At 39.9% G+C, this 24,644-nt stretch overlaps 1 protein-coding gene across 1 annotated transcript in view; it reads right to left on the bottom strand.

Moving 5' to 3' along the window:
* Nucleotides 1-24,644, bottom strand: part of LOC133648935 (ephrin-B1-like) — a 130,007-nt gene that overhangs the window by 59,560 nt on the left and 45,803 nt on the right. Inside the window, exon 2 of the mRNA XM_062045491.1 lies at nt 20,834-21,111. Coding sequence (XP_061901475.1) covers nt 20,834-21,111 — 278 coding nt within the window. The remainder of the gene's footprint in view (nt 1-20,833; nt 21,112-24,644) is intronic.

Raw genomic sequence — 24,644 nt, 5'->3', positions numbered from 1 at the left:
GTAGATTTTGACGCTATTCCTGACGTCGCTGGGTTTCACGCAACATGCTACCGACGTTTTACAGATAAATCTGCATTGTTTTATGCCGAGAAAAGGACCGCACGGGCGGTGGGAGAACCATCTGCAGCCGCAGGTCAGTCAGCAGGCACGTCTGAAACTCCCCGAAAGAAACTTCGATCTCGTTCAGGTTTGCCCGTTGCTTCTGCCGGCCCCGTCCTGCCAGCCATCTGTATAATTTGTCAAAAAGTGGAAAAGTACACTCGTGTGGGAGGAAAACGCCAGAGGGATCAACTCACACAAGCAGAAACCGTGTCGGCAGGTATGTGACACACACACACACACACACACACACACACACACACACACACACACACACACACACACACACACACACTAGGTGTGACACTAGGGTGTTTTTACGTGCACAGCATGCTGCACAAGAACATCAAACTGTTGTCATCAAAAGCCCTGACACTGATGTGGCAGTGATTGCTGTAAGTCTTCAAAGAGCTTTACAGTGTAGCTTGTATTTTTTCACGGGAGTAGGCAACAGAACGAGGATCATAGACGTGGCTAAGGTGGCAGCAGCTCTTGGCAACAGTGTTTGTTCTGCACTCATTGGCATCCATACCTTCACAGGTTGTGACTCGACCAGTGCCTTTCATGGCAAGGGCAAAAGGAAGACATTTTCTCTTGCTTGTCAGAAAGACGAATACCTGACTGCGTTCTCAAATCTGGGCAGCAGTTTTAACCTTGACCAGTCTACGTTCAAAACACTGAGCAAATATGTGTGCCACCTGTATGGACAGGCATCTGCCAAAGACGTGAACGATGCAAGATACAAAGCATTCTGTATGGCATCGTCATCTTTGCCAGAACTGTCCATTCCCCCAACAAGTGATGCCCTCCACCAACACTGCAAAAGGGCAAACTACCAAGCAGCAGTAATGCGACATTCCCTGACTGGTATGATGTGTGCCCCTTCACCCATTGGCAATGGATGGTACATTGAGGATGGGGAGTTAACAGTAAGATGGATGACTAGAAATCCTGCCCCAGATAGTGTGCTGCAGGTAGTCCACTGTGGTTGCAAGACAAGCAAATGTGAAACAGAAAGATGTTCATGTATGTCTGCAAAAATGTCTTGTACTGATTTATGTCACTGCCAGAACTGTGGAAATGTTTCAAAGGAAACAGAAGAAAGAGGTGCATGGGATGATGACACAGATGAAAGTGATATTGATGAGTAATTACGCACCATGTCACCATGTAAAATTTGCCACTTTTGTTTCTTTATCAAGATGTTTGATTATCGAGATGCCACACTGCCATTTTAACGGTAAAGCTTAAATAATGTCTGTATTACCTTTTTTTTCAAATTTGTTTTGGTCTTTTGTGTGTGTTTGTGTGTGTGTGTGTGTGTGTGGGGGGGGGGGGGTATAAATGACACATGCTGTGAAACAATTTGCTACTTTAATAAATATTTATCATATTTTATACCAATTTGGGCCTTTACTGCATCTATTTTAATCTTGTCCATTTTTGCCTTATTCCAGTTTTGGGGTGCATGGTAATATTTTGCTAGATTTTAAGCCACTTTTGGCCACGGTGTGTTACTTCTTTTGTACCTTTGATTACATAGAAGGTTGTGACATTTTTTTAATGTATGATACATAAGCTTTTAGCTAAATTTAATAAGTGTGTGCTTCATTGTGCTGGGGCAAATCACTTCAGTTGAATCGTTTTTTAAGAAATTTGCTACATTTCATGATCTAAATTCACATATGAGTATACTAAGGCACCAATATTTGTTTCAGATGTTAGGTATATGTATTTATGATATTTGAGAAAGATTTTGTGTTGCCAAAATGAATAAGACATATTTTACAAGCCAAAACTGCAGCACAAGATTTTCGTTTTTTGTGATTTACCTCTATATACATTTCTGGCTTGTGACAAAATTTGGCTAGGTATCATGTTCTGAACTTTTAACCCAAAGTCCAGAAGGGTATTATCTATGCAAAAATGCATTGAACAAGTTGTGCTTAGACGTGGGAGCGAAATTCATTTTCTAGGCACTTTTTCTCATGTCAGCTCACCGTCTATTAAAAATAAAACCCAATGAAACTGACTAGAAGTGACTGCACTGGAAAGATTACTGAAGGAGTAAAAAAAAAAAAAAAAAAAGGTTGCCCATCTGCTTTGCTTAAAAATACAAGAGGGAGAACACAGACAGAATAACACAGGTGTGTGGGCGTGCACGTGTCCCTGTCACTTGTGCACGTGCATGTGTCAACCTTTGTGCCTAAACCCCAGGGGACGCTCATGTACCTGCTAACTTGCAGGAGACTGAACAAAGCTGACTGCAGCCAACATGGCAGGTAGCTCTTATGCTGCAGTATAACACACAAGCATATATGCAATACTTGTGATGTCAGCAGGGCCGGCATTAGGCTTTGTGTGGCCCTCAATTCAGTCTTTATTATCACCGGTGTAACAGCCATAGGACTGACTGACTGCAGCTTAGTGAATATTGTAATACAGTTGTCCCTCGCAAAGTTTGCGGCTTGTAAAGGTGACTGTTTTAGTTTTTATGCTCCAACTATACAAATATTAAATTTATAATCGATAATCCCTAATTCGCAGAAATGTATTTACCAAGCCTGGAGCCAATTAACAGTGATAAACAAGGGTTTACTGTGGTGCAGTGACTCTCAAACTGTAGTAGCACATGGGCTCCATCTAGTGGTACGCCAAATAATCACTTAGTTAAATATAACAGTGTTACTGTTCAAACTGTGTGTAATGTTACGGTGGACTAAAATATTAAATATACGTACTATATAAAACCTCTGCCTTGTTTTTGATTAATAGTTAGGCCTACTATGCTACTGTTTTTTAATGTTGGCCATTACTTACTACAATATTCTACTGGTACTCGGTGAAATAATTTTGAGAAGCACAGCTGTAGTGTATTACTCTCAGTGACCAGAAGTACATTTGGCTATGGGAGTGTGTGCAGAAAAGACACAACCACCATAAATGTAGTTCAAGTCCTTTTATAATTAGATATTAAGAAAACAATGTCTTATTATTATTTAACCAGTTATGTAAAGATTTGTATTTACTAAACATAATCACATATGAACAATTTTTAAAAAAAGACTACATTGACAAACTACAATTTAGTTCAATCCATCATGTTCAATATTGTTTATATTCCAGTTAATGCCCAAATTATACATGACAAGGTAAAAAATAAATAGGTGGATAAGTCCAAAGGGGTTCAATGTCTCTTACCACAGTAACGCCAATTCAAAACTGCTATGCCATTTCGGCATTACAGTAACTGAAAAAGTAAACAAAACACAATAAATGGGCAAAATTGTGCAAAAAAAACAAATGTTTTTTAGACATATCTTTGGAGAAACAACAATAGAGAAACAATTCCATAGGTGTTTGAATGGACGCAGAGATGCTGCTAAACCAAACAAAAACATATAGAAACGACCAGGTTTAGCAGAAACAAAGTTTAATTGTATCCAATTGAGTCATTCAGTCCATCAAAGTAGATCAAACACCTGCAGAACACGGCGACCACATTGATGATCAGCTACTGCAATGACCGGTCGCCATAATCTAGTCTTCGCGTCCCTAAACAACTGCATAGAGTGTTTATGTCATGGGCTGGCCCTTGATGTTGGGGCCATAGCTGCCAAACTCCAGCAAGGCTTCGAGGGCAGGCAGCAACACAGGAAGTAGAAGAAAAATACTTTAATTTCCTCCACTTGTTATTTGACAAAAGCCCAATCACAGAGCCCACCAGACCACAGAGAAAATGCCGCTGATTACATCCTAATACACACAAAGCTATAGTAGCTGGTGCACAAACACGCACAAACACACACTGATTACGTCCTCCCTGGTGCTCCTCTCTCCTCATCCCCTGTATCGGTTACACGGTAAAGCCGTGCTGTTGGAGGATCAGCGTTTTTTGGCGCAAGGCAGTTAGGAGTTTGGGAGCTTAACCTCTCGTCCAATACTGGAGGGAGGGAGACGGATCCCCTGAGCCCCCCTCCCCAGCGCAAATAAACAGCTACATCAGAAAAATGTCTGGCAGATTCGAAACAATTTCCTGAAGGATCTGTCAGTGTGCACAGGGAGAGGAGAGAGTTGAGAACGATTATGGAGGAGGGAGAAAAGAAAAGGAAGAGAAAGAGTGAACGAAATAAGAGCTGTAGGTTTTGGATTTTAATCAAACCATCATGTGAGAGGCTGAATTATAGCACATACTTATTTGATGACACTTTATTTTTAACATCCATCCATCAGACGGCAACCAACTGTGGTCACCAGCATTCACACCCAAAGTAAGCCTGAGAAGATCTCATCTCAGCCACACTTGCTTGAAATGTGCAGGCCCACGTGCACACAACAGTGCAGGCTGCTTACTGTTTGCCTATCTGCTTCTCTATTTGCATGCGAGTGTGACTTTATGAGTCGATATAGCTTTGAATTTGCTTATGCGGCTTTGAGGATATTTATTTCTGTGTTTGCACGCACACGTCCGTCTGCTCCCGTTGCTGCGTTTGTGTCCCTGCGGTCGTGCTGGAATGGAACACGGACATTTAGCCACTGAGCTGAATTCACAGAAACGGGCTTGGTCCTGGCCGGCAGAGCCGTATTTATACTCCTTATTTATCCGACGGACAACCACAGCAATCTCTATCACCGCCTTGTGATTCATGTTTGTTTGCTTTTGCTCGGAGCAGATTCAATTTCATCAGCGAGAGTCTTTTTTTTCTCCAAAATTGGCGTTCTGGAGAAATGTTCACACCACCCCAGCCCGCAAAGCACGTAGTGGTTTCCCTTAGAACGGATAAGACATTAAAACTAATAACCTCCATAATTATACATCCATATTTCTCCGATGAGATTGTGCAAACAAGCTCAGGTTCCAGCTCCAGGAGGAGAGCTTCTTGGCAGGAGTCGTCCGAGGGTGCAACTGAGTTGCTGTTGGAAAACAAAGCCATTTCAGAGCGCGCCTTGGAAAACAGAAACTGCTGTTCTACGGCTGCTTGGAAGGGGGAAAGTGAGGCCCATCTGACAGAGGGCTGTGATTTCAGCTTAGCCATTGGCCTGAGAAGAAAGAATATGTGTTTTTGGCAAAGCACAGTGCAAACAACCCCAGACTGGAAGAAGAAATATGCATTTGCATGTGTTAAAAGGAAAATAAGCTGCCATTACTTTATATTTTCTTATCCAGGAACACACCGCAACATTTCGCCATAAGGACAATAATGCTCATCTGTTACATTTACTCTTCCTCAACATTAATCTTTCCAGCAGTCTTGAAATGTCTCCGTTTTTTTTTTTTGCCTACAGCTATTTTGAGGTTTTAAAAGCACTGAGATGGATTTGACATTGCGGATGGAAATAAATGAAACCAAGAAGCTTACTTTCAACTATTGAGTAGTGCTCACGGAGAAGGACGAACACTGTGGGAGAGGTTGCAAAAATGAGTTTTGAGAAGACGTGCAATGAAACGAAGAAGAAAACAAAAGAATGAGAGTGTTGTTGCGTGTGCAGAAAGGAGATCCAAGCTATCATGAACACCGTCTTAGTAGGGCACACACACGTTTAAGGACCTTAAAGGCTGAGTGATGACGGCTGGGATGATTAGAAGAGGGAGAGACAGCGAGGAGGGGGGTTAAATATTCCAATAAGGCGTGTGTGTGTGTGCGTGCGTGTTGGGAGATGCACGAAGCTGACTAATTGAGATGAATAAATGAATATATCATCTCGGAGAGAAGGGTTCTGTCGTAACCAATGGCGACTATTCACTTGCCACGTGAGAAGCCCCCCCCAACAACAAAGTATCCGTGCACCCCTCCACCCCAACCTCTGCCTTTCCCCATTCTAAACAAACTCCTCCTTAATAAACGAAAGGCAATAACGAATGACAATAACTGCTAGCCCCCAGAGGAATTAAATATCCAAAGGAGAAGTAGCATAGGCAGTCTGGATAGATTTGCAAAGCAAGCAGAAAGTCACATATTACACCGGCGCGCCATAAACACTCAAGACGATGGGGGGTGGGGGGTTAAATCTCCTTATCCAGGGCCGTGCTGCTCCATTGGGGCTAACCTGAGCTGTTAGCAAGGTTTACTTTGAAAAGGAAATCTGTTAAGTATTACTGATTAGCTGTTTAAAACTCTAATCGGTAACATCGATGACAGTTAAATCAAACAGCTTATATTAGGAAGCCTTTTTTATACGATGTTTACATTCTAGGCCTATTAAGAATAACTTGTAAAACAAAAGCCATTCAAACACATTGATATCTGGTATAGTATATCATTTTTCATTCATTTAATCTTAAATGGGATCTATGAGGATTTTAATCTACATTTAAAAGACTTCCTTGTGGTCAAGATAATATGCATAAAACTGATGGCCCGGGGACCAGATCTGGCCCGCCACATCATTTAATGTGGCCCAACACTTCCTTTTATGCGGCCCGCAAAAGGCTGGAAATAATAAAGCACTTTCTAGCTAAATGTTTTTGTTCTATTTATATTGACAGACAAATGTACTGCATGCAATTGCATATGTCCTACATGCACTTCAATGCTATCTACTCATGCAACGAGAAGTTCCAAGCATTTATTTATTTTTTTATTTTTTTATTATCAAAAGTAAATACTTTAATATCTGCTTGTCATCTTGACTTATGATTTCAAAGCAAGTTATCCATCAATATGTTAGTAAATTCCAACATTTCAAAACAGTTGCCAGTGCAAAAAGCGTAATAAGACTATATGTTTACGTTTATGTAAATTCACTGCTACAAGTGGCTTTCTGAGGGCAGCCATAATTGCAATGTGGTCCTTAATAGAAACACGTTTGACACCCCGGGATAATATATTTTGGATATGCTTTGTTTTTCAGTCTGTCTGCAAGATGTTTGATGGTGGAGGTATTCCCAGATTGCAAATGAAACCACGCCCCAACCTCTTCAAAAGTATCATAATAGTTTGACACCCAGGGTCTAGATCAGTGATTCTCAACCTTTTTTCAGTGATGTACCCCTGTGAACATTTTTTTAATTCAAGTACCCCCTAATCAGAGCAAAGCATTTTTGGTTGAAAAAAAAGAGATAAAGAAGTAAAATACAGCACTATGTCATCAGTTTCTGATTTATTAAATTGTATAACAGGGCAAAATATTGCTCATTTGTAGTGGTCTTTCTTGAACTATTTGGAAAAAAAAGATATAAAAATAACTAAAAACTTGTTGAAAAATAAACAAGTGATTCAATTATAAATAAAGATTTCTACACATGGAAGTAATCATCAACTTAAAGTGCCCTCTTTGGGGATTGTAATAGAGATCCATCTGGATTCATGAACTTAATTCTAAACATTTCTTCACAAAAAAATACATCTTTAACATCAATATTTATGGAACATGTCCACAAAAAATCTAGCTGTCAACATTGAATATTGCATTGTTGCATTACTTTTCACAGTTCTTTTTGACAGACATTTTAGTGAGGTTCAAACCATCATGGCATGGGGGAAACTCTGGGTTTATGGTAATGAATGGAATAGCCTACTTGATTTGATGTTCAGTTTATGAACTTACATTCATATTTTGTTGAAGTATTATTCAATAAATGTATTTATAAAGGATTTTTGAATTGTTCCTATTTTTAGAATATTTTTTAAAAATCTCACGTACCCCTTGCCATACCTTCAAGTACCCCCAGGGGTACGCGTACCCCCATTTGAGAACCACTGGTCTAGATAATATATATTGGATATGCTTTGTTTTTCAGTCTGTCTGCAAGATGTTTTTTGGTGGAGGTATTCCCAGATTGCAAATGAAACCACGCCCCAACCTCTTCAAAAGTATCATCATTTATTTTTGAAAATGTGAACGGTTTAAATTTATATCTGGAAGTTGTCACCACAATTTTCTTCCCAGAGACGGTCGAAAATAAGCTTCATAAACATTGCATAGATTCACCCGGTCACAACATCACACACCTGCACACTCTCCAATCAATACAGACTGCATAAAAAAGCTGCATTTAGCAGCATTTAGGTTACTGCATGTGCCACATTGGTGTTATTATGTGCATGCCAAGATTAAATTAAAATAAAACGTTATCCTACCTGTTTTGTGTTTCTTTGTAGCCTGAAGCAGAAGGGAGCTGAGAGCTAGACTTAAAGGGAAACTGCACATTTCTGGGAATTTTACCTATCGTTCACAATCATTATGAAAGACATGACAACGGATGGATTTTTTATTATTTATGCGTTCTAAATATTAAATAGATGTAAATAAAAGTCCGCTTAGAGTGGAGCCAATGGGAGCTCCATTATTCCACCCATAAAATCCGATAAAAAAAACATTCAAAAAGCGCCAACAATACACCATTTACATTTCATGACTTCAATATTAACCAAGTATTAGTGATATTGTTATTATAAGTGTTAGCGCAGACAAACAATTTATAGCGGCGCTGTGATCACAAGCTTGTGTCCCTATGTGTACATCATCGAGTGGCCTGCTGTTTCTTCGCTTCCCTGCTCCCTGTGAGTTTATTCTAGATCATAAATTATGCCTCTCACCTGAAAAGTAGATGGCTGAGAATATGATTCGACAAGTTGGGACAGGCGAGGACGACACGAAAAGTGCTTGTTCCCCCGGCCTTCCTCCCCGTTTCTTCGCGAGGATTATGAGACATTTTTTCATCTGAAGGGGAATATATGAACGTCCCAGCAGTCAGCATCCTAATGACAGCAGACCTTGTACAGTAAGTGGTATTTTATTATGTTTGTTGTAGGGTTGTACGGTATACCGGTATTAGTATAGTACTGCGATACTAATGAATAATTTTCGATACGATACCGTCTCTGAAACGTACCGGTCCCGCACCCCCCGTGCCCGCGCCGAAGTCACGTCGTGACATTGCTGGTTTACGAGCAGAGGAGCATGTTCGGCGACACACAATCACGAAGTACTTACAAACAGACACAGTATGTAGACAGAAAAGGGAGAACGGACGCATTGTGGCTTAAAAACTACCGATAAAGATGAAGTTATAACACTGAAACGCCCTCAGGAAGAGATGCTTTAAGACATGGCTCGCTGGCTAGCGACTAACGTCCATCCGACGTCGGCAGTGTTTTAGCGACCTCTAAATCACTAATCCTCGCCTCCATGACGACAAATAAAGTATGTTTCTTACAAGTATCATCCCTGCAGGACGACGAATAGCTAAACATGCTTCACTACATACCGTAGCTCACCGGCATCAAAATGTAAACAAACGCCATTGGTGGATCGACACCTAACATCCACTTTAATGATATCAAGTACAAGCACGTATCGAGTTGATACTACTATGATTACGTCAATATTTTTTGGGATCCCAACTAGGGTTGCAAAATTCCGGGAATATTCAAAGTTGGAAACTTTCCATGGGAATTAACGGGAATATAGGGGAATTAACAGGAATTAATGGGAAATTAATGGGAATAAACATTGAGTGCAACATGCTAGATCTTGAAGCATGATTATTAGTTAAAACAACCTGATTTAATGCAAATTCAGTAGAATTTCAACCCTGCACTGTGTATTCCTCCATCACATGTGCAGTGCATTCTTCCATCACATGCACAGATAATTCCCAGCATGCTACACACTACAGCAGGGCTATTGAAGCCACACTAGTATTTGAGCCCAAGGACTTCATCTAGTCAGGTAAGTGTTGATGATATTACTGGGGTAAATATATTTGATATATGGTATTTAAGTTTAATAGAAGTGTAATTGCTTGTTACTGTATGACTGTAGACTATTCCAGCACACTACCACTCAAGCTAGCTAGCTGTTCATGTACTTGTTAAATGATTTTGGGGCCAATATCTCTAGCTAGCTAGGTTTATGTACCACCACAGTCTCAGAATGAACCGAAAATATTTCTCCGTTAGCCGTGATGCTAATTCTTTCTATGTTAAATCCCATTTGTTTATGCTAACAACGTTAGCGATCCAAATTGACCTTTTTTGTGATCTGTAAAGTTTAACTAGCAAATGCTAAATCAAAATGTAGTTTCCTCTGCCTTCTGTTCTGCTAGCCATTCTGTTGTTATACAAGAATGTAGGTTATAGTTTGGTTTAGCATGCTAATTGAGTGTTCATTTATTCATCTAGCCTATTTCTATTCATGTGTCTATCAGTAAAATATTTTTAAAGACTACTCCAATTGTTTAGCTGACTATATCAGTGTGTGGCATTGCATTAGTGTTTTAAAGGAATAAATAAATACAAACAGAATAATGCCACGTAAACTATCTGATGTGTGGAGACATTTCACCCCAACCAATGTAGGCGGAATGGCTGTGTACATTTGCAAATACTGTGCAAAGAGCTACGTCAAAAATGCCACAAAGATGCAGCAGCATATAGACAAATAATATATAATTATTGTAATTCCCCATCAATTCCCATATATTCCCATTAATTCCCGTGGACGGTGTCCAATTTTGAATAATCAAAAAATTGTGAATATTTCCAAACTTCCCGACCTTAACTTCCCGTGGTAAATTTCCGGAAAGTTTCCACCCCTTTGCAACCCTAATCACAACATCTTCTTTTGTTTTTTTTTATGTATATTATGTTTATAAGCTCAGGAAATATGTCCGTGTACACAAGGGCTTTGAATATGACCAATATATGATCCTGTAACTACTTGGTATCGGATTGATATCCAGATTTGTGGTATCATCCAAAACTAATGTAAAGTATCAAACAACAGAACAATAAGTGATTATTACAGTTTTACAGAAGTGTAGATAGAACATGTTAAAAGAGAAAGTAAGCAGATATTAAAAGTAAATGAACAATTAGATTAATAATTAATTTTCTACCACTTGTCCTTTATAATGTTGACAAAATAATGGAATGATAAATGACACAATATGTCACTGCATACGTCAGCAGACTAATTAGGAGCCTTTGTTTGTTATTTACTACTAAAAGACAAGTTGTTTAGTATGTTCACTATTTTATTTAAGGACTTTACTGCAATAAGAAACATATGTTTAATGTACCCTAAGATTTTTTGTTAAAATAAAGCCAATAATGCAATTTTTCGTGGTCCCCTTTATTTAGAAAAGTACCGAAAAGTACCGAAAAATTTTTAGTTCCAGTACCAAAATATTGGTATTGTTACAACACTAGTTTGTTGGCTCTCATAAAGTTTGCCGTGAGTAATAATCAGTGATGAAGGGGGGAAAAAGCAAACATGACGTGTTTTTGAAATTAATGCGGCGCGTATGCTTAAAATTATCAAAATAAGTAAATATTAAATGTTATTATAAATGTGCCCGTTACTATATTACATATATACTTACGTACATCATTTATATGAAAATATTTTTTAGGGGCTCTATAGGCAGAATTGAACGTCTCCCATAGGCTCCATTGTAAGTAGATTTTTGATTGAATGAATTTAATACATATAATGCATTGTTTTTAAATCCATCCGTACTCATAATGATTGTGAACGATAGGCAAAATTCCAAAAAAGGTGCGTCCCCCTTTGATGATCTCGCTCTAACATCACAACGTAGCCAGACTGCAAAACCCTGCACCAGCGCTATCCAAAACTGCGTGCAAGCTCACGCCAAAATGTATGAACGTTATGATTTGATGCTTTAGCATTGTTTAACACAGGATTCCAACATTGTAACAACGTTTATAATTCAGAAAAGACAACATTTCTCATAGGTCCCCTTTAAAAGTTAACGGTATGCTGCAGCATTTCACAAGTAAGAAAAGCTGTAAGTGATTTGAAATGTCTACTATCTGATAAATGTGCAATAACACAACGCGTCCTTTGTTCTGCATTGATAAAAAGCATGCTTGAGGCTCCAGCATTTAGACAAAAAGAAAATGTGCTGCAGAGTCTCTTTCCTGTAATTCAAATCTCTGCGTGATTTTACAGAGGGAGGTTACCAGATGTTAAAAACCCATTTAATTGCAAGTTGGAAAACGTGTGAGTCATTTGCATCTCTATAATCTGACATTCAAAATGCCTTTGTCTTCTCAAGAGCGCAGCTGACAAATGCGTGTCTTTTGAATAGGGGGCCGTGATTTGATTATGGTAATTTTATGTTAACTCTAAAAGATGACATTTAACTTTTTTATTTTTTTTTTAGGAACAGAATACTTTTATTGCAGTACAGTAAACCGGAACATAATGTATCAAACTACAAGAGCAGGATGCGTGTGCAGATGGCGTGTTTGCGTCCCTGCAAAAGTAGGGTAAGGGGGATCTGGTGATATGCCGCAACCCTGGCCAGGGATTTCAAACTTAACTTTCAACTCTCCCAATGGCAAGAACGTTTTTTAAAGGCCTACTGAAACCCACTACTACCGACCACGCAGTCTGATAGTTTATATATCAATGATGAAATCTTAACATTGCAACACATGCCAATACGGCCGGGTTAACTTATAAAGTGCAATTTTAAATTTCCCGCTTCACTTACGCTCCTCATCCACAAATCTTTCATCCTCGCTCAAATTAATGGGGTAATCGTCGCTTTCTCGGTCCGAATCGCTCTGGCTGCATTGTAAACAATGGGGAAATGTGAGGAGCCTTTCAACCTGTGACGTCACGCTACTTCCGGTACAGGCAAGGCTTTTTTTATCTAGACCAAAAGTTGCGAACTTTATCGTCGATGTTCTCTACTAAATCCTTTCAGCAAAAATATGGCAATATCGCGAAATGATCAAGTATGACACATAGAATGGATCTGCTATCCCCGTTTAAATAAAACAATTTCATTTCAGTAGGCCTTTAAAATAAGATTATATATGATCCATATGGGGGGAGGGAGTGTATGTGTAGGTTGTTAAGCAAATATCCCGTGCTGGAAAAAAAAACTGTTGGCGATCAGCAACATGCCTTCTAACTTTAATCCTGTCAGGTGTGAGCACAGCTTAGATCCTCCCACTGTGTCAAATACAGCTGTCAAATATTTTCTTGAGTCTAAAGACACCTTGAGCGTAGGTTGTAGACCAAAGGTGTCAAACTCAAGGCCCGGGGGCCAGATCTGGCCCGCCAAATCATTGTATGAGGCCCGCGAAAGCCTGGGAAAAATGTGTGTTAATAAAATACTTAATTTTTTTACTAAATGCAAATAATTATTTCAATTTTGACAGGAACAAATGCGTATATTTTAAACGTTATCTAATCATGCCAAATATTACATTATTATATAGTGTATTACAAAAATGTGTTAGTAAAGATAAAAATAAACAGTTGAATATTTGCTTATCACCTTTAAGTATGATGTATCTATTAATTTGTACATGAAAAAAATCTAATAATCAAGTGCAAAATATGAGGTGATTAATGGTACACATTAATATCAATGCTGTGAAATTATGTTTTTGTTTTTAATCAGATACATTTGAATTTTGATTAATCACAGGTTATTGCCCGCATGCATAATTTTAATTATTTTTTTAAAAGTGGCCCTCTGAAGGCAGCCATTACTGCGATGTGGCCCTTAATGAAAACGAGTTTAACACCCCTGTTGTAGACAGAACACACCATAATAGACACTTTCATGGTTTTATCCTTGGACAAAGATTATCTGTCCCTAGCTAGCAATTGAGATAGCTCCCCAGGTTTGAGCGGCAAACAACCTAAGTGACAACATCAAAAACCTTACAGGGAAGTCCTCCGAGATTGTGGGAGCATGCCCCCCCCCCCACCCCCCACCCCCCTCAACACACACACAATCCCCAAACACTGCGGTAGTTTTTTTCAGCGTGAAAGTCAGAAAATGTCAAGAGTCCACGGCGGCACGGCGAGATGGAGAGTGACAGCTGTCAGGAAGGATCAGGATTACCCTGCCGGCTACACAAGAAATCAAGGGAGAGGACGAGAGGAGCGTATGAGGACTGACTGCTTGTGTTTACTGCCTCGCGGCCTCAACCTTATATAGGAGACACAGTCAGAGCCCGGGTAACCACACAAAACATCAGCCAGCCAGCGCTCACGCTCCTTTTTTTCCCTGAGAAGTCAGTCAGTGGTCGACAGACAATATATATCCTCCTGAGAACCAGCGTCATCTGCAGTGGACATTTCTTTTTGGTCTATTTCTTTGGTCTGAGTTGCAAATTTTGGAGAGAATAAAATAGCACCGCGTTATACACTTCAGAGGGCGCTAGATCTCAGGAGGATATGTACATGCACTGTATATAAAATAATATACCATTATACTCACTGGCCTAAACATGTAGGCTGTAAACTGTATCTGCACAGAATTGTACTAACTAGATCTGCTTGTAAATGACTGAATTTTTACATTCAGATCCATGCATGACACCGTGGAACATTACAGTCCATTGTTCTTATTTTTATAACTATAGTATATTTTGTATTAATTTGTACAAAGAATATTGAATGTCAGTTTTGATCAGAATAATGCTGCCCACAGGCTTTGTGCCATTGTGGAGACTGCTTGGACGTGACCCAGCTTTGCGTAGTTTACATGTTGTTCTTCTTGTGCATCTATCAGAAAAAAACAACTAGAAACCAGTTTTTTATTTAACTATTTTCCCTAAAATAAAGAATTTAAACATTATTTTATCCAATTAGTCGATTACTTGAACAAACAATTCGATTGATTAAGCGATTACTAAAATAATAGCTGACCTGATAAGCATATTTTTGTTTCCATGCGGATTGCATCATTTCTTAATAATGTAATCAATTCATGTATTGGTTAAAATAACTCTTTAAAATGTATTTAGCTTGAATAAAGTTTCAACGGTAATCAAAATTACAAAAAAAAGTGCAGTTACCCTTTAAAATTATATTATCTTGTTATGTATTCCTGTAATATTACAACTCTATTTGTGAAATTATTATTCTCTTAATTTTATAACTTTCACATTGAACAAAAAAGACAATTGAAGCTAAATTATCAGATGTAATAATGCAAAGTTTTAGGTGACAATGCCAGTTTAACAATGTGTATTACCGTGGCAGTAGTTTACTGTGGTATACAACTGTACTTCATACTTACTTTCTTATGTGGCTTAGCTAGATAATGTAACCAACACATGTATCAGGTGTACTTAATGTTGTAGCAGTTTGTGTGAGTGTGTTTGTGTGTGCACACTGTATATACAGTATATAGATACGACTTCCTCTCTTTTTCTCATTATAATTCTTTGAGTTGAAAAGCCTGAAGTCTTAAGTCAGTGCACTCTGAGCTCTCAAGCCTCTAAACACAGCCCAGCTATTTTCCACACAAACATCTCATTCCAAATCCCCTGTTTAGACAACACAATGAATGCAGCCAGTTTGTTTGGTTATGCGTGTGACACAGTGTGTGTGTGAGGGGGTGAAGGGTGCTGATGGACGACACAGACTGAAGCTGGTCTGGCGTTTAGATCAGTACAGGGTTATCATTACTGACCCCTGCTGTGTTTCCGTGACCCTCTGTTCGTGAGTTCTGACTTTTACCCTCAGCACCCCCTAGGCCCTACAGTCCTACACACACAAGCCTGTCAAAGCTTGCCTGGGATGCACATAACCGACTGGTGGACGTCCCCTGTTGTGACACAAGGGCACAGGGGAGCCACACAAACACAACCATTTGTTGCTTACTTTACCCCACAACTTCTATTGCTTGTTCAGCCTGTGTAATCTAGCGTGGAAGGGAGGTTGAGATGATCAAGGAAAAGACATACGGAGCCACGGGGTCAAAGTACGGGTGGACTTTGGAATGTCCACTCCCGTTGCATCTTCCTTTGGTCTCAAAAATGTTTGACCGTTAGTCAGGTCAGATAAGCTGGGCCTTTGATTTACGCCACATTCCCAACAAAGACATTCACAAGGCAAGCATTCACTGGCAAACACGCAGCAGACTCTACTGTACAGGAAAAGCAGGACACGGATGTTCACCTCTCACTGTCTGTCTCTTGGGCTTTGAGGGAAGTAGCACATATAGGAACACGTGCAGCTGACATGGCCATTATATGCATGATAGATGAGGTGTGTCACAGTGTATGCACAAACCGCAGCGTAATAAATAAAGAAAGCATGTCCTGTTGCAAAGGACAACAACATTAACACACTACAGAGACAAATACAAGCTCTGATTATTGCTGACGCGAGAGACTTACAGTATATGAGGCTAATAATGATGCACCATCACGGGGATGGAGCCTACATGTCTGAAACACCGCAGGCAAGTACTCCTCCAGTCGGTATTACCGATACACTTTTACACAGCGAATGGTATTACCAATACACTTTTACAGAGCAGAAAAATCAAAACAACCTCTGATTAAGATTCCCACATAGAATCACATTAAGATGCATGCTCACAAATGCAAGCTGTTACTTTAAACATCAATACTATGAAGTCCTTGACTTGTGTAAAAGCACTAATACCACAATGTGGAATAATACAGTTATACAATGTTATCTTAAGTATGGGTGTCACCATGTACAGTATGTTAAAAGAAATAATTACATTACCAAGCAATACTATTATTATTACCTACAGTATTTAAATATATATATTTATGGCTGTCAAAAAGAACATTATAATATGATTAATCACAAAAAAATATTGCATTAATCAAATAGATACGCAGATTAATCGAGCAATTTATTTTGACCACACATGCTCGTTTATCTTAACCGCGGATGGTTTCACCTGAAAGGCAATGCAGCTTATTACAGTCTACGGTCAGTGATCAGGTCAATGCATACATCAGTGCAAAGATGTGTGAGGATACTTTGACTGTGGCAAATGTCATTTCAAAATGAAACTGTTAAAAAGTTGTGAATATAAATGACTTACATTCAAGTAAAACATTTAAAAAATGTTTCTGTATGAGTTTCTGACAATAAAATACAATTTGTCAAAATATTGAGATGTATTTTAAGTTCATTTAAATTATACAAGTGAGTAATAACCTGTGATTAATCATGATTAATCCAATTTAAAAAGTGTGATTAATCTGATTTAAATGATGATTAATCATGTGTTTGGGACCACTCATTCATCCCTGAGACACTGAATCGCCCCCTACGAAGCTAATGCTAGCCACATCTCCTCTACTTGTGTTGTTGTGGACGACACCGCCGATACAAATAAATGTAAAGACAGGATGGCAAAACACTCTTATTTTTGAAAAAGCCTTGCGTCGTCTACTCACAAACATAGCAGCCAACAAACACCCTAAGAACAGTAGCACACATGCAGTCTTTACAATATTACGCCAAATATTTTTTAAGTACATTTTTGCATGTTGTTCTAATGTGTGGCATCTTGAGACAAGAATATGTTAATTGACTGTCTAAAAGTAACATGTTTTCCTTCACTCGTTATTTTCACAGTTGTATGTATTTTTTTGTATAAAATATAGAAATTGCATATGGAATCGAATTTGCAAATTTGGAGAGAATAACCGCAATTAGTTTTTTTCGCAAAATCGTGCAGTCCTAATGTACAGTATGTTTTCTGGGGTGTTACAAAGAACAACAATGTAAACCGAACAAAGGTGGCGGTATTCATCGTAATGCCAATCATTAACGCACTTGGTCTGCCAACATATAGCAGGAAGGATCAGTGTTGCCAATTAATATTTAGCGAGCATTCAAACCCTCGAGATATTCATATATTTTTTAAAAGCAACCAGCAAAAACTTTGTGTCTGGCATGATCTTATCAATGAAAAGCGTGCTGCTGTGGGCATGCCCACTATCTAAAATCAGTCACAGACGGCTCTGTCTTGTTTGTGACATAAAAGAAATCGACAGAAGAAAGCTCATTTGAATTTCTAAACATGTGTTTTGCTTTTCATGTTTTTTTTCTCTCCCACAACGCGACTCCTCTCTCCTAGAGCATTCAATACAATTACATGCACATGTATCATGGCAAATTAAACGATGATGTCATGCAGACCTCCCCACCACCAACACAAATAGATTACAGTCCTGTGGGAAACTATGTGGTAAGTTACCATACACTCATGATTACTTTTTCTTTTCGCTCAACAAATACTTATTGTTTTAAAGGTGGTTTTAATATTTTTTCCCGGATTTACCTCTATTTGGGCTTGTATTGTAATGTAACATCTGAAAATAATTGTTTTTGTATCAATTTTTTGTTTATTTTAAACCAATTGTTAAAATACACTAATATTCTTATTTGATAACCTGATTCCTCACAATACATCATTTTTTATATTATAACGCAAAAACTTCTGAAATAAAACTGAACAGAACTATCCAGTATTACAATAAACATTCCAGTACCTTGAGTTTAAGCTTCAGTCCCAGAAAAAGTATATACTACGCTAATATTCCACTGCCTATGATGCGATTCTAAAACAGCAGGGAAAAAAGTTTCAGCAGGGGCATTAATGCCCCAAGTGTTCCCTAAAGACATTTGGGTATAATAAAACCTAAAAAATGATTTTCCAAGCCCACATGATACGTGGCCACTGGAGCCACTCGATAACATCATCATGCTTCCTTACACTCTCTGACTTTGAGGCTGAGTTCACAAATATCGACTGAAGTGCCGCAGAACAAAAGCAAAACATATGTGCTATTTAATTTGGCATGGGTATGAATTTGGACTTCAGAGGGTGCTGAACATCTGCATCCAAGTTATTTATTAAGAATACAACAATGAAACGTTTTCATGGTGTTCTGCGTCATACTGTGTATGCTATAATCCAGTTTGTGCTGTAAAATAAGATTTATTACAGGATCCTCAATTATGCTTCTTCCCCTTAGACATGGGAAAATTGCTCATATCAAAAAGTAATAATCAATCATGTGTGATAAAAAAAAAAACTTGCTTTGAGAATCTAAAGTTTTTAAGTTAATAATTGTGTCTAATTTCAATATATTTTAGGTTCAGTGTTTCTTACAGGGCTGGAATATATTTGTGGTAGTGGGTTGCAATGGGGGTCTAGCTGAGGCCAATGTGTGATAAGATAGGATAGACTTTTACCTATCCCACAAAGGGGAAATTTTCTTTTTTTATTCTCATGCAGTAAAAAAAGTAAAATTGATTGAATCAGTGTGTGAATGGGTGAATGTGACGTATCATGTAAAGCGCAATACAAATACAGATCATTTAGCATTTACAGACCATTTGAAAAACTAAAGTCCATCCATCCATCCATCCATCCATTTTCTACCACTTGTCGGGGTAGCGGGGGGTGCTGGAGCCTATCTCAGCTGCATTCGGTCGGAAGTGAATAATAAATAATGCAGACTTGGCTATGACACATTTTTTAAAGGCAAAAAAACTTATATGTATAAATATAATCCAAGACAAATCTATGTGCTATTAGGCCTGGGCCGATATTCAATAAGTCAATTAACCTACGATAAATGAAAATTAAAGTCGTTAAGTTTTCTAGCATCGATAAACCGCCATATGTATGCTTCAAGAGCATTCACGCTTTTCCTCGCCTTTAGCGGCTACGCGCGTTTGTACCATAATCCTTCTCACTCGATTCTTCTCTGTTTGCTGTTTTTTCCTGTTGAATTTATTTCTATAATGTACCACAAGACATTAGAAAACAAGCGGCAGTCAGCAAAAGGCCCCCAAGCAGCCCTTTGGACATCCCTGGTTTACGTATTTCACCAGGAAGGCGAACAGTTATCAAATGACTGTAGACTGTGTTCTTCATAGTGGTGCTAAAAAAAATCAATTCACTTCAGAATCCCAATTCCTATTTATTCCTTTTCCAAAATCGATTCACAATTTTTTTTAAAAAAGTGAATACTTCTTTTTTTAAGAACCAATTTTTAAAGACGTTTACATTATATTTCAGCAGCCGAGAAGACCTTTTAAAACCTGTAACCTGGTGAAAAAAGTGCTATCATTTTTATAAAAAATGATATATTGCAAAAAAAGTGTTGAATAGAAAATTGATTCTGAATCGAATCTTCACCCCAAGAAAGCGTAATAGAATCCAATCATGAGTTGCAAGGTTTCCATTTCAAGTTCATATTGCTGCGTGACTCCCACTAGTCAAAGGCTAGTTGCATGCTTGTGGAGGTGATCCGTGCGCTTCCACACCTCACCTTTCACGGCAGTGGTAAAGCACGCTCCTCGGCTTATGGAGGTACCCTGCATGTATTTGATTAGTGAGCAAATGCATGACACAATAAACCCTTCCTGTCTTTGACTTTTAATGATTACAATGGCAGCCCGACACAAATAATTGACTAGAGTTGTTTTATAGAAAACACGTGGGACTTAATGAATCAAATGCAGATACATCTAGTGTGCCATTACACTGTAAAAGATTCCATTGATTTTATTAAAGGTGGGTTATAATGTAAACACTAAACAGCTATAAAATGCTGGAGCTGGCTGTGGTGGAACGCATGTTTCCTCAATGTGATGTAAAAACACTGCAATATTTCCTCATTCCAAGCCCCAAATGCTACATCTGCATATTTAAGTGCAAGCGTTATGAAAATAATTTTACCCATGTCGGTCCAAAAATTAGTTCCTCACGTAAAAAGTCTATTTTGACCTTAAACATTAGCCAAGTACATCACTTTGGGCCGTTGCCATGGCAATGCTGCAGTCACCATTAAAGGACAGTTTAACTAAGGAGCCCCCCGGCCACACACGACAGCGTTCAACAGTGTGTGAAGCAGAGTGTATTAGTTGTTGCGTCAAGCCTCCCTGTATCAAAGAATGTTAAACCATGTCAACAGTACATCATCTCTCATGGGAAACTTACAGGTGATGTAGTAGTTGACGTTCCTCTTGAATTCAAGGCCCATATAGTTGGGGCTGAATTCCTGGAATTTGATGGTAAATTTGATGTCTTTCTCCGGTTTGTTGCAATTGACCAGGACATTTGGATCAAGGACCGTGCTGCAAGTCTCCGCCTGCTCCCTCTTGACCAAGTATAGTTTGTAGTACTCGTACTCTTGGCCTTGATCTGCTCTGGGACAGATGATATCCAGCTTGTCCCCAATGTCTGGGTAGATAATCAGGCCTTTGCCAGCCAGAAACCTGTGAGGAACAAATAAAAGACAGGCTGTAAGTAACACATCATAAAGGAAGTCTGGAAAAGTAGCCGCATACTTCCAAAACAGTTTATACAGTCCTAATACTTTGGGCTTTTATATGTTTTAAGTCCTTTGGCATTGGGCTTTTAGGCAGAGCTGTTAATTTGGGTCTACAAACACAGACAGCAAGTTACAGCTTGACAATGTTCAGTGCGCACAAATTCTTAGAGGTCTGAATCAAAGCATACCAAATGTTTGAGGGAGTGAAACAACAAGGCCAAACACAAAATGGCGGCCATAAAAAGGATTAGAGCCACAGTGTGACAGGCTATAATACATGCAGTATACTGTTACTGTACATATAAGGCCTCTGTGTCACATGGGGTCCATTTAACATCATAGGTCCGAGTATGTGGAGGCAAACAAGAGTGCGGGGTCAGGCTTCCTGATTCATCTTCCCACTGACTGATCATCTGCTCGGGGATTAAGATAATCCATCTGGCCTTACTGTACCGCTCCACCTCGCTCGCTGCTGCCAACTCAATCAGATCAACTCCTATTCTCTTTTATTCACAGAAATGTTGGGAACGGTAGACGAATGTTTGCGTGTGCATGTGTGCGCGTGTAAGTGTGTGTGACGAGTGCGGGATACTTGCAGTGTATTAGGGCACTGGTGTGTATGTTTTTGCAGGTCAGCATGTGTGTGTGTGCGTGTGCGTGTGCGTGTTGATGTGCGTGTGTGTGTGTATGTGTGTGTGTGTGTGTGTGTGTGTGTGTGTGTGTGTGTGTGTGTGTGTGTGTGTGTGTGTGTGTGTGTGTGTGTGTGTGTGTGTGTGTGAGATAGCTGTTCAGCAAAATGGGCTGAGGTTGCGGTCTGGTGGGAAGGGGGTGGGGGGGTCAGATGGGCTGAATCATTGTTCCGGACTTGTTTGAGGCTTAAAATGTCAACATGGTTCAGCTCTGCTGTCCCAGTTAGCCAAGCATTAACCCAGACAGCCGGACTGACCACGGGTGTGTTTGTGTGCGTGTGTGTGTGTGTGTGTGTATGTGTTGTGGTCGCAGACAGTGAGCACAGCAGCGAGCCTATCTGTGAGATCTGCCCATGCCAGCGGATTTAAGCAGGATTTAGCTGCGCGCAATGCATTTGTTGTTCTTTGTGATCCCTCACATTATTACAAGACATCAGGGGCAGGAACCCTCACTGTCTCTCTGCGAGAGCATAATCTCACCTTATCTGCACCCCCTTATTTCACCACAAATAACTGACACTTCAGTGTGGCCCAGGGAGAGGACCTTTAAAACAGAGGAGCATATGAATGCAACGGGCAGACTCCTGCTCTTTTGCTGGCAGAATGTCAGGCATTGTAAGAAACAAAGTCACATTTTAGAGAATGTACGTGGCCGGATTAAGGCCATTCATCATTCACGAGCATCCTTTTCAGACATTACTGAATAAATGCATTCAATCACACAAATGATAAATGGAATTTGCAAAATGGTCCAACAGCCGACCTCTGTTTTTTTTCCTCGGGGGGACCGATGATGTCATGAGGGCAATTTTGGGTACAAGCTTGAAAAACTGTAAGGCACTATTGTCCATATTGCTCATGAGACTGAGAAGAGGGGTTCTGCTAATTCAAGGGCCTGTAAGAAAGAGAAAGCAGCGAATCCTTTGTCCTACCAACAATTTCACCAATAATGCCCGGCTTTCAAGTATGTGTGTGTGTGTGTGTGTGTGTGTGTGTGTGTGTGTGTGTGTGTGTGTGTGTGTGTGTGTGTGTGTGTGTGTGTGTGTGTGTGTGTGTGTGTCTGCACATGCACACTCCACGCCCAGGTTCATGTGCATGAGTCTATGAAGAAATGGACAAAATCAGTCTGTAATTGGATACATAATGCATCACTGAGGCATAAACATGTTTCCATAGCAACATCGGGCTTTGTTGCTGACCATCCCGTCTCCTCCCCACCCTCCCTCTATCGCTCATGCTCTCTCTTCTATTTCGTCTATCCAATCTCATCCCCTTTCGCTTTATCCTTCAATCTTCATGCACCTCCTCAACATTTCTTATACTCCACCCTCCACAACCCCCCTTTCTATACACACAGAAAAACACACAGCAGACAAACAAGTGTGAAACCAGACGGTATAAAAGAAAGACTATCACAATTAGAACTTCAATTGTTTCCCTCAACAAGTAGGCGCTTTCTAATTCTTTGTGCGGAAATTGCTTTTGTGAGTGTTCTTGTTCAAAAGGCCTCCAATCTATACACGCCCAGACCCAAATTCTCAGTTTGTTCCCCTATTAAAGATAACCACCACCATTTAGATGAATAATTAAGATTTCCTCAATCGGAGTATCTTAATATCCCTGAAGGATTTAATCACTAGCCGGCCCCTGTCATTGATTCAATTTTCCGAACATGGCTTCTAGTTGGCAGTTAGATTGCTATCCAGCTTCTGTTTCCCAGCCTTTGTCAACTGTCTGCTATAATGAGGCTCTGGCTGCTGTGGAGGTCTGGAAGCATCGCAGATGGGAAAGAAGCAACATAAAAGAAATAGGGCAGCAATTAGTGTTTAGCCCAGTTTAAAAGCCCTCCACTTGGCAAGCTGCAGGACAACTACCGTCCAGGATGTGAAACTAAACTGGTGGGGCTGTGACTTTGTCTCCCGTTTGTCTCTCTGCTGGCTTAATCAGCAGCACTCCATTGCTACAAACAACCACGCAATGGAGAGGAGGGGACGAGGGACTGAAGAATATTGTACTTTTGAGGAGGTCGAAAGGGAGAGTGGGTTGAAAAGGGAGGTTGAATTGCATCTTTCATTCATGTTGTCTAGAGACTTTCTAAGAGCTGTTGATGAAAGGGGGTTTAGTGCAGGCAGGAAGAGTCATGCAGATATAAACTGAGGTTTGTGGGAAGAAATATCCCTAAATGTGAGACAGGCCTTATCCCCTCGTGTCAAATGAGGTGGATCTGCCTGCACCAAACAAAACAGAGAGAATTATTTTCATAAGAACCCAATGAGGTTGGTTTTGTTTCATCTGGACAGCCGCAATGTGCGCTCAATCCTGTAAAGGGCTTATACAAACAGCACACTACAGAGAACAGAAAACAACCAAGCAAAAGAAAAGAACGGACCCCCAACCTCTAAAAAACCCCCGAAAGCACACATTTTTTTTACATTTCACATGATCTCACATATGCTTCACCCTCCCACCTTACCATACACACACACACGGATGTGAGAGCGCACAAAAGCACCGTGGGGTGCATCCTGGACCTTCCCAAGCCGCCCCTATTCATGTGCCTTGCCCTCGCCGACTTTCATATAAAACACCGCCTACACCAAGGCCCACTCAGAACCCCTCACAGAGCCTCAACCCGGCCCTTATCCCTCCGCCCCCGTCATCCACCCCCGTCCAGTCAACTCAGGCCTGTGCCCCGAGCGCCGCACTGGCAGGCAGCCTTCGACGCTTGAATGGACTAACCCCGAAAAAAAACAGAAACCGGGAGAGGAAGGGCCAGAGCCAGCCGTCT

The sequence above is a fragment of the Entelurus aequoreus genome, linkage group LG04, assembly GCF_033978785.1.
Source record: "Entelurus aequoreus isolate RoL-2023_Sb linkage group LG04, RoL_Eaeq_v1.1, whole genome shotgun sequence".
In the NCBI taxonomy this organism is placed as follows: domain Eukaryota; kingdom Metazoa; phylum Chordata; class Actinopteri; order Syngnathiformes; family Syngnathidae; genus Entelurus; species Entelurus aequoreus.
Note: the sequence above shows the minus strand (reverse complement) of the source record. Positions and strands in the feature narration are given on the sequence as shown.